This window comes from Phlebotomus papatasi, chromosome 2 (assembly GCF_024763615.1).
Source record: "Phlebotomus papatasi isolate M1 chromosome 2, Ppap_2.1, whole genome shotgun sequence".
Taxonomy (NCBI): Eukaryota; Metazoa; Arthropoda; class Insecta; order Diptera; family Psychodidae; genus Phlebotomus; species Phlebotomus papatasi.
In genome coordinates this window covers 25,467,861-25,480,006 of record NC_077223.1, presented here as the reverse complement: position 1 = coordinate 25,480,006, position 12,146 = coordinate 25,467,861, and the positions used below count along the sequence as shown (strand labels likewise).

General features: G+C 33.7%; 1 protein-coding gene across 3 annotated transcripts in view; it reads right to left on the bottom strand.

Moving 5' to 3' along the window:
* Positions 1-12,146, bottom strand: part of LOC129803186 (SLIT-ROBO Rho GTPase-activating protein 1-like) — a 75,809-nt gene that overhangs the window by 42,350 nt on the left and 21,313 nt on the right. For 2 of the 3 annotated variants that reach the window (XM_055849577.1, XM_055849578.1), the window contains exon 2: positions 8,954-9,311. The exons of the other annotated variant lie outside the window; for it this stretch is intronic. In XM_055849577.1, the coding sequence (XP_055705552.1) occupies positions 8,954-9,029 (76 nt within the window). In that variant the 5' untranslated portion in view covers positions 9,030-9,311. The remainder of the gene's footprint in view (positions 1-8,953; positions 9,312-12,146) is intronic. 3 annotated transcript variants of the gene reach the window in all.

Sequence of the window (12,146 nt, the reverse complement as noted above, 5' to 3'; positions counted from 1 at the left end):
CAAATTGCAAGAACATCAAAAAATAAAATATTCAGAAGAAGCTTTAATCATTTCGACTTAAGATTAAGCTGTTAAACGTCTTTTGACGCCTAAGTTGTATTGCATATGTTATTGGACGAAACTGTGTAGGGGAAAGTGGTCTGCTTTTGAATGCGTCAGCCTTTAAATGTTTCAATTTTTCTCTTATTTCTCAAAGCAAAAATTCTATTTTATGAACTATAGTTAATGCTATTAACTATTTTCTATTAACTTCGATTAACAAAATGGAATTTTAGCTTTGGGAAATAAAAGAAAAATTGAAGCATTCAAAGGCTTCCGCATTCAAAGTTAGGTCACTTTCCGCTATCGACTATTTCTTTTATGTCAAGTGTTTTTTTTAATTTAAAAATACTTATCAACGACCGATTTTGAGGAACTAGTTTGTCAGGATTCTTGTCATCTTTAAAGGAATAAAAATTAAATTGTCTGCTACACGTCAGAAATTCTTAACATAATATTTTTAAAGAAGTTGCTGAAGAAACTTGACGTTTTCCTAAAAAAAAAATACACCAAACTTTTGATATGACCTCTTGACTTTTCACCTTCACTTCAGTTTCATTGGTGTTCTGTTTTATTTTAAACTTCTTGCTGAATATTCGTCAAACTTACAACCCAAACCAAAAAAAATCGATAACACCGCAACACTTGAGTGAATATCAAAGAGTTTTCGGCACTCTATCTCCACCCAATTGCTGAGCATTGTGATATGAATTAGAAACGTCAGTAAACACTCTCTTTCAGCCCATTTTCCACTCGATCATGTCATACTTAAACAGTCTTGTGTGAAATTTTCCAGAAGCACGAGAAGCAATATGCTAAATATTATAGCTGCATAAAATGATCTGCATGGGAATAATGAGGGATACCAGGGGAGGATTTCTTGGAAGTAAATTGATGAGAAAAAACTCATAGGGGAGACCCAGGCTAAATTAGTCAGAATTATCTTTTTTTTTAAATAACTTTCTAACCTGAAAAAAATAATGATAGGCTTTGTCCGATCGTTCGTACGTCTAGACGTCACTAGAACTAGCTGCCATGGTGAAGATTTCACATATAAGTCGACTCAGAGATCATTACCAAAAGTTTAATTTTTCTACCACTTTGTTAGGATATTTCGTTTATCTATACGAAAATGTCCTTGAATTGTACCTAATAATTGTTCGTTAAGATCAGAAGTTAAACAGGGGTGGAATGATGACTTTTCGACACTATCGAATCGATAGTGTCGATAAAACAATATCTGTATCTGTTAGATTGCGCGAATGTCAACTTTTTACGCATTAGGCCATTGATTGAGACATTTTTAAAAGTATGTGACAGATAACAAAAATCTATATTAGTTACAAGAAGTACAAATATCGCTTAAAATTTTCAGAATCGACAGTCGATACTATCGGAAGTAAGTTATCATGTCACCCCAGGTTTAAAAGAGCTTATTTTTCAACCGTTTGGATCATGATTGGATTAGCCGGAAGACTTTTTAATATGATTGACAACTATACTGACATATTATGCGTAAAATAATTATTACGGGAATTGTAATTTTAATCAATAAAATGTGAGATAACACAATTCCTTTACCATTAGTTTGATTGATAAACCACTTTAAACAAATAAACTGAAACTATTATTGGATTTAAGTCATGAGTTTGAGTATTGGGTCGAATTCCAATCTTAACTACTACCGTAGATGACCGTGGTTTCACATATAAGATTAATATTAATATTAAGAAAAGCCGGAAAGAGAAGTATATAGTATGCAAAATTTCAAATGGAAAATTACGTGTGTTAGAAAGAGTACACACTAGTGGAGTAATACGACGAGTAAGATATTACTGTTCGTATTAATTGTTTTCTGAATTGTATTACAGGCAATTCGAGCAATTTTCCATGCGTGCCAACTGTGATTCGGTCAGTTTTCGATCGAAGCGCGAGAGAGAGGCAAGATAAAACACTTGTCATCTTTTTTTGGCATTCTCGCAGTTCAGAAAGTATTAATCTTAATATTAATCTTATATGTGACATATGGTCATGAAAGTGAATTTATCCTTTGGTGGTGACTTTGCTACCCCAGATGGTCTTTACCGATCAGACCGAATTTAACAGGTAGGATAGGTGAAGACGTTGAAGACACAGGTGAAAACCATCCTTAAATACTAGAATTAAAGAATAGCTTACGAATAACAGGGAATAAAGTCACACGCATCTACGTACTTGCAATAGTGAGTCTCACAAGAGGCTTAGAAATTCGAACAGAAATAATTTCAAGGAAGTCAAAATGACTTTTTTAACTTATGAATTTGATCTTCGAATTTTCGAAATTCCGTCTATGAACACAGAAACTGGATGCGATCACTGCTGTGATTTAATTTTCGAGAAGTGTCTGAGCTGAAATGTAAATGCTAGTTCATTTGTATAACTAAATTTTAAATTTTGTAACTAAATTTTCGCACAAGATTGCGAAACTTTATGAAATACCACGCTTAGAAGTTGTCGAAAGTGTATTCTTTCCGTACAGAAGCAGATCTTGAAAAATTCGAAAATCTATTTGAAGATCCAAAAAAAGAGACCTTCTTACTTCTAAATACTTTCGCAAGGTAGCGAAAGTTACATCCTGTTCGAATTTTGCGAATTTTTACAGAGTGAGCCCAAACAGAAGTAGATTTTGATTCTTCAATAGTGTCTTGGACAAAAGGTAAATTGAACTCTATTTGAACAAAAAGTCGTTTAAGTTCGAAGAATCAAATTCAATTTCGAATTTTCATACTAAATTTTCGAACAAGGTGGGGAAAATTTATCAAATATCACACTAAAAAGCTGGCAAAAGAGTTACTCTGTGATAATGGAGTGATTAAATACTGGGGCGAGAACAATAAACGTCGTTGTTCTGTTTTTTTCCTCACAAATGTGAAGACCGTGACATTTTGACACTTGAGAACTTCGAAATTCGAACAGGATGTAATTTCCGCAACCTTGCGAAAGTCTTATTTTTGGATCTTCAAATAGATTTTCGAATTATTCAAGATCTACTTCTGTACGGAAAGACTACGAAATTTGACTAGGAAATACTTCAGACACCTTGCGTGCGAAACGAGAAGTAGAGATGTCTTTTCTCTGGCTTTCGGAATTGAGCTTCGAATGGCTTTTCTTATGGGAAAAAAATAACTTCGACTATGAACGCTCAGAGTGTCTTATTTAGCCCCGATCTCCTCTACTGATGAGATTCTCATATCCACTTAATCATGTTGATGATCTTTCTTGATATCGCATCTGTTTCTCACATGTGCTAGACTTTTAATTTTCTGAGAATTTCACCAACAATTAATTATAACTAAAGAGTTGGATTTTGGCGTGATTCTTTCAAATGCACTTTATTACATTATGTTGTTATAGTGCAGAAAAATCGTGACTGCTTTAGCCATCTATTTCTGAACATCAATCGCTCAGCACACAATTCATTTTGGGGGCAATTGCTCATTTCGTGTCGAATTGTTTGAAGTGTTTTTGGGAGCAAGAAAAGCCCAATGAGTAATCTCCGTGGCCCGTAAATCAGCATCCGGACACTTTGGGTAGGTTATTTGTGATATTGTTGTTCTTGGATCCTATTTATAGGCTGGTGTTACATCTCTCCCCTGCTTATATTAAGAAGGATGTTCATGGAGAACATCCAAATGTTTTGGGGATTCGAACAAAGAATAGAGCGTATATTATATTAATTCTTCCAACACAAAATTATAAATAAGGTGAAAATTGTATGTATAATGGCTAAAATTTCTTCAGTACAGTCTCAACTTTTTTTTTTAAAACACCATCTCATCTCACCCACACAAATTTCCAACCTTTCTTTCATTAAACTTCTGCCGAGGGCAAAAAACACAGTTCAGGATGAAAAACACTCGAGACAAAGTGCTACAAATATAGAAGACAAATAAGTATGGCTAATTCTTCTGGCATACTCATCCCCATTAGAGAATTTGGTTTTGAGGAGAATCACATGGGGGAAGTGAAAGAAATTTCCTGAGAAACAGAATAAACAGATAGAGCTTTCATGAAGGTATCAAGATTGTTTACTGCACTTCTTCTATGTGCAAAACTTTTCTAATTCTGTTCTTAGTTACAGTATAAAGAATCTCTTCACCGGGTCTATATCTTTTTTTTGTGCAACCTATCATGTTTCTGCAAAATCCACCTACAATCCTCCCAGACAATTCAAGCATTACCATCGATACCGTGGGTGGATTCTGCTAAGCTTGATTCTTCAGTTACATTGAATAAGACAGCACATGCCCTATCAAACTACTCAACGACACGCGAACTTGACATTGAACCCTTGGGCAAATGCCATGTTTGTACATTTATTTATAACATGTATTTACCTAATCACTTAATTGGTAAATAAACACGAAGACTGTATACGGTGTTTCACTTCAGAAACCATCAATAGTGATAAGACCCTTCCGAGTGCCTTTCACTGCCACTGATTTGCAAACACCAAAAGCTTATGTGGTAGGCCTCCACAGGCAGCAAATAAGCTTTACAGGAAAATCAATAAATTGGATAAAGCATTGAGTATGATATAATAGTGGAAATCTTGACAGATTGAAGATAAATGCTTTTTAATGCAATGTAATTTAAATAAAAATTGAATAATATATTAAATTTTCAACGGTGTGACTACCTAAAAAGTAAACTAGTATTTAAATAATTTTTGGAGTAAGGGAAGAGCACCCCAGATTGGAATGTTGTTAAAAGACATGCTCGATATTTAGTTAAAAATATAAGTCTCAAAATACTATTTTGTAATTTTGTGCATGCTAATCGGGATATTAAGTATAAGGACGACCCAGCTTGGAAAGTCTTTAGGGGCGGACCTAAGAATTAACCGAGAGAAGGCTTAGCGTAATTAAATTCGACATAATGGTTAAACTTAATTTCAATAATTTTCCACTATGTCGTATCTCGGCTTAAGTCATAACCATAAGTGTGTCTAGGGCATAAGGTGATGGCTACCACAATCTCGAAACCCAAAATCCTTGAAGGACTCCGATCTTGAAAGGGAAAATTCTGAAAGAATCGAAATCACACGGTCACACGGATTATGTGTGGAATAATTACCCAAAACACAGAAAATTTCCACTCTAATTTGCCTCTAGAGATTTTGAATTTCAGAACTTTGATTGAGACGCATCCCTTCGAAGTTAGGGAATTGAAGCAATATAAATAGACAGTAAACGCTATAGGGGAAAGTGCCCATGCTTGATACCATTGGATGCTTCGTAATGACTAACCTTTTTCTATGTTTCTCAATAAACGTGACTCCACAATATATTTAAAGAACTGGCCGCTTTCACATAGTCACATATATATTAGAGTCACATATATATTGTGAAACATAGAAAATTTAATCATTACGAAGCTTCCAATGATATCAAGCATGGGCACTTTCCCCTATGACCATGATGCAAATTTCAATGCGATTCTTTACCCCCAAAATTCAATTCAGAATCGCACTTACACGCATGCCGAGTTGGAACCACTCCGAGTTTGCCTGTAAAGAATTCCATCTACCGTAAGCTTATCTGTCAGGGTAGAGCGAGGACAGAACCATCGATGGAAAAGTTTCAACCTCAGCTACATCATAATAAAATTCTGTCAAAAAATGGAAGTTCCGAGATATTCGACATCGAATTTTCGAAGACCGATTTTTCGATTTTAGCTAAACTTGGACCAAATAGAGAAAACTCGGAATTTCGACCTGGTTCTTCTCCTAGTTTATTTTCTAGCCAACATTTCGGAGCTGGATTGGCTAGAGAATAAAGGATGGGGAAGAACCGGGTCGAAATCCCGTGTTTTCTCTATTTGCATCAAGTGATCGGCCGAATTCCATACAGTAATACTTAAACTTTGACTTAAACTTGGACGTAAAAAGCTCTGTATTTAGTGAGATCAATTATACGACTACGACTTAGCCATATGGCTTAACTTTTGTAATTATTTATTAAACAAGATTTTTTCGAAAATTGTGGCTTTGGTTTGAATAATAAGAGTAAATGGTCCATTAGATTCTAATAAACCAATAAAATTGCGTCTTATGTAGGATTTTGAGACCCTCAAAAACTGGGCTAAACCTCTAGTCTGAAGACCGCTTTAAACTTAGTTAATTATGTGTTTATGAAGCCAGATGAACCCATCATTGGGGATATCTATCAAGAACAATTGAAGTGATGAAGAGATGTTTTATTACAGATACGATAAAGTAATTTTATAGCGTAATGTGTTGGACAAACCTACCATTTAAGCCGATACACAGCTTAAAATAATTATAATCAAAATAATTATAAGACAATATTCCCTTCAGTTTTCTGCTAAGCCATCTCTCGGCTTAAGCCGTAAGTCTATCCAGGGCATAAAAATGCTGGACCATATTGGAAAATCCGTCAGACTATGTACTTGTAAACGTTCGAGTGGTAAGTCCTACCTCATCTGATATTATTGTTTGAACACTGGATATTATTGTTTTATTATTTTCTCCTCTGACTTTTACTTATTACTTTCGACGACTTATACTTTAACCTTGAAGGACTAGCATTTTCATTCGTAAGAAGAAACCGAAAACTAAGTTGATTCTTGGATCTATGAATCTAACGATTAGTCGTTCTTTGAACGAGGAATTCGTATGTTATTGGAAATATAAGAAGTAGGCATAGTGATATCCATGATATTGTGCCGTAAATCAAGAATTTTCCGAAGAACTATCAATGTATATACACACCTAATTAGAAACTTTAATTAATATTCAGGTTTATGATGCTGTTTGTAATATTTTAATATAAGTCTTCTTAGAAAGTTGGGGTTTTAATAAGGAATTGAATTCTGGTTAATAAAAGCTCAAATGAAAATGGAGAGTTTTCTCATAGAGTATTTTAATAACGTTTTCGAGGAATTTCCCGAGTATTTCTGGCAAACTCAAGTAAAATCTTCATCAATATCATAGTAGAGGAGAGTGGGAAAGTTTGTGGCATGTATTTCGAAAATATGAAGTGTTGGAACCACTCACTGTTCACATTGGGTATCGATCACCGCAATCATAGAGACTGGATCACCAATCAGTGCGGTCCTGTGGGGGAATTCTGTAATACGGACTTCAGACTACAAAACTTATGGCTGAGACTTAGCGCTTAGGTCATAGTCTGAAAGGGTCAGGTTGTGACTAAGCCCAAAAATTGGAGTCTTAGCTAAGTCCTCGTTGAAACGAAGGTTTAGTGCTTTGTTATTAGTGGCTTATCGATGAGTACACACCCTTGCAGTAACACAGTGAAACATAAAATCAGTCAGTACAGAGATGAAGAAAATAAATTATACGTAGTGTTTTATGATGTTTGGAACGAAAAACTGATATACCGAAAAAGTGCAAAATGAAATTTCTTCACCATACTCGAAAGAGAAATAATTTTATCGTTTAAGAAGGCACTTTGTTTATACAGTAGAGTAGCTTAAATCTGAATCTCTCAAATTCGAATGACACGTTTGAATTCAAAATGTCAATTGTGGGTTTATGTTAAAAAATTCGTAATCTGGATGAATGAAAATCATATTTATGCGCTTTATCCTGAATGTTTACACATTATGATCATATAATATGGAAAAAAGTACGTTACCACTAAGACTAATGAGAAAGTACGGGAATTTGATTAAAAGTACAACTTAATCCCAGATAAATTTCGTTAATTTTGAAAAAATCGTTCGAATTTGGGAGGTGAGAGATGTCAAAAATACCCCCCGAGCGTTCGAATTTAGAAGACTCTACTGTATTTTCGGAAAATGTAATTTGACAGCCTGCCTGTCAGAATCTAAGCACTGAGTCTCAATTTAAGACTAAAAAGGTTTCTGGCTCAGCCTCAGTCACTAACAAAGCCATCTTAGCGAGGAACTGGCATTAGTCTCAGATCTGAAGCCGGCCTAACTCTTTGACAATGCCATATGGCCAATTGCGTGCGAATCTCAGGCGAGCTTTTTCAAAAATGTGATTCTGTAGCTGTGACATTGCTATTTAAGCTTACGTGACATTGTCAAAACAATGAATTTATTCAAACAAATCAACCAAGACGGACTGTATTTGCATAATATGATTACCACTATCGACCGTTTTTGGTCGTTTTTCGGTCAAATGACAAACCGCGGTCAGGTAGGATTAGGATACTCAAAAAATTTGACTTAGAAAAGAGCAGAAAATTAAAATCTAAATACCTAAAAATATATTATATTACATGCATATTTTAAGAAATTCATAAAGTTTGATAGTGATATTGTACCGTTTAAAAATGTGTTAATTTTAAACCGGTCAATTTGACCGGGTCTTGGTAGGTTTAGTGTTAAGTACAGAGATTTCATTAAAAATTCACAGAATTGTATTTTCGAGCTCATGTGATATGAGAAAAAAGCTATATTGGAATTGTCAGGTTTCGAAATCACGTGTGACAGTGCCACGAAAATTACAGAATTCCCCTACTGGATCCTGATCGTGCGATCAGCGTGATTAGTAGACTGATGGTGCAATTAGTGAGACTGATCAACATGATCTTCATGGTTCATTTGCTTGCCATACTTATTATTCACTCCCTGATTTGGCACAATATATTAATGCTCAGAAAATATTTTGCAGGTTTTCATGGATATGGGTCATAAAGTTTTGGTAAGTAAACCTTAAAAAACACCTCATCTGTCTGAACTACCCCACGCTCCTCTAGGTGTTACATATAGAATTTTCTGTCTGCATTATGAACAAAAGTAACTTTCAATATCGAAACATTGCATACAAAAAAGGACGAATATTCGTTCAAACAATATAAGTTTACGTTGCTCTGTAAAATAAATTAATTCTAAGTATGTACGAAATGATATGTAATGAAAATACCTGGAAAAACATCTCGCATTTCAGGGTTTGGTGCATGAATCCACCCATTTCGTTGCTGAATAATACACTGGAACATTTTCTCACTTTGTCCTTTTTTTTCCAGGAAAATTCACTATTACTGAGCACTTTAATTTGGGAGGGTAAATATGGTTTAAAAATTTTTGCGACGGTATCGTCCCTTTGTAAATTCACAACCACAAGTTACTATTGTTGCTTGTTATGCTTCAGATTTTAGAATTCGCATTTTCTACCCGAGATTATCCTCCATTTCTTTTTTGTTTTGGAAATTCATTAAATAAAAAGTCACTGGGTTTGAGCATTTGATTTGCATTTGATCCTCTTTGTTATTGCTATAAATCTACATGAAAAAAAAATGTTGGAATTTGTGGAATCTTGTAAAAATGTTGCAAAGATGCATAACGATATTGACTTTTGTAGTATTTGGTGCAATTTTCTACCATTTTGCACACAAATTCAATACAATCTCGGATGAATAAGAAAATACAGATATGTTACTTTTAACACTTCACTTGATGATATAAATAATAATTATTTCTCCCTCTGTGGTGGGAACTCGAAGGTGAAAGTTAAATGATCTTTGTGTTTCTTTTCAAGAAACTCTTTTTATTTTCTTTCTTTTTAGCGTAGACACAAAAGACAATAAAAGTTGCAGTAAATTTTATGGTCAATTTAGGTGTCAAAAGAGGTAATTTATAAAAATAATATATTGATAGTTTTTTTTGTTAAATATTTTTTGATTTAGTCAAGTAATTTTGGCTAAATGTCCAATGAAATTGGCCAGACAAATGAAGAAGGAAAGTCACTCAATTGCCACAATAAATATCAACTGACGATACTGTGACCAAAAAGAAATGTAATTGGAGCACGACAAAATGTGACAGAGACCATCTGTTTTTAATATTTTCTTTCACTGACGCCGCCATTAAGTGGAGAAAAACATTTCAGACGCAAACTCGAAGTTGAAAACATATCAAAAGGAGAAACATAAAATTCCCAATTCAATCTAATCTCTACTTCTTTCTCCTAATTAATATTGTTTTTTTTTTTTGCTTTCCACCATCGTGAGAGAAGTGTTTGAATTTTTAAAATTATGACATTTTGCTGACTTGGGTGGAAGGAGGATGGAAAAAAAGATCAAGAGTCTCATTAATTTCACTTTCTGTTGTGCGTTAAGATTGCCTCGAGTCTCTCTGATTTAATATCCAAACACTTTTTTTTTTATTTAGTGCACATCCATTATGAGACGTGATCATTTCACTTCTTGCCCGATCGCAACATCGCAATCTTCACCAACCAACGAAACATGTTTGATGAGTTTTGAAGATCACTCTGGGATGAGGGAGAGATCAGTGATCGAGAAGCGAGACAGAAATTTCAGATAAGACAAACTGAAAACAGACAAAAAGTCACTCTATTTGTTATTGTAATTAACTTCCATTTATCATTGTGAGATACATCAAGAGATCACCAAAAACGACAGTTGGAGATATGGATAAAAAAAAGTTGCTCGATCACTTGAAAAAGACAACCATATTGATTATAAAGAGTCGAAGAGTCGAAAGATCGCTTGATATCTTCGCAATAGTGGCGCTTTTGACTGTACTTTATGATCCAAAAACTACCAAGAGCATTCTAAATAGTGATCTCGACCGCGAAGATCGCTCTTGATCACTGATCTCTGTCTGCAAAAAAAAATGAGAAAGTGTTTCCCCATCCAACAAAGACCACATCATTTGAAATTCAATTGATCCAAAGTGAAATTTTCCCCAAGTAAGAAATAAAAGAAATATATTGCATTGCAGAAAAATTAGCATTTGACTTATTTTCTAATATAAACGTTTCCAATCAGAATTGCAAAAAAAAAAATAGTCAAGAATCCATGTGACAAATAAAAAAAAACAAACCGCAATCACCGTGACAGGATGCGATCACAAGTCCACGCACTCAGGCTCAATATTAGCATTAAAATACATTAATATAATATGGGAGAGAGAAAAAAAAGTATAGGGCGGTGACATGGTTTATGACCAATAGTGTTATCTATGGCTGTCTTGTAGAAATATTCAGATTTTATCGAACAATAAAATATATAGCAGGGGAAAGGCTCATAATTTTCTCCAGTTTCTTATTTTGGACACTTTGAGGATAAAATTGGACACTAAAAATAAATTGATTAAAATGATGGATTTTTATTCCAATATTTGATGAATAATGAATTCTATCTAAATATTTGTTCTTTTTGGAAGATTTTAACACTAAATACGTTGAATTTTGAATATGATTTGAGTTAAAATTGCTTTGTTGATAATTCAGTGTGAACAATTGCTTACAAGAAATATACCAGTGAGGTGATAGTCCTTATTTTGGATAGGTGTTTTTCTCTTGAAATTTCGTGAACTTTTAGCTTTTGTGATGACTAGGTTGGACAAATGCCTGCACTCTTAGAAAAAATTAGTTCGTACAAGCTCATATGCAGTTATTAGAACTATAAAATATAGTAAATATAGACCCAACTATATATTTAGTTTGGGTAACTAAATGAAATAGTTGACCACAATTAGTTAAAGTATAATTTTCATTTAGTTATCACAACTAAATCAAAATAGTAATGGGTACTATAACATATTAGTTCCAATTACTAAATAAATGGGGTTGATACCCATCTTATTGGCTGTAATACCTATATCATATTAGTTGTGGTTACTATATAGCATTCATTGTGATGCATATTTCTTATTAGTTGCTTAAAATTCGAAAGAGCTTCAACGCATTACTAAAATAAAAACCACTCTTTACTATTGGAAAAGTAGTCATAACTTTATGAAAATATAGGCCCATCTATTTACATTGGTTGTGAGAACTAAAAGGAATTAGTGACCAATATTAGTTGGGATAATGATTTCATTTAATTAACACAAGCAAATATAATTGTATGAAAGCATTATGAAATAATTGCCGCAACTTATCCACGTAAATATTGTCTTATGTTCTCACTACTAATAAATTTATTATGAGTATAATGTTTTAAGAATATAAAAACTATTTTAAATAGATTTGATAATAATCGCCCGAACAACTAATTTTCATTAGTAATCACGTCTAAACTTTTCTAAGAGTGTGGAGAAACAAAGGAGCATCATCTCTACGAAAGAGATGTAGCGAGAAATGCCTT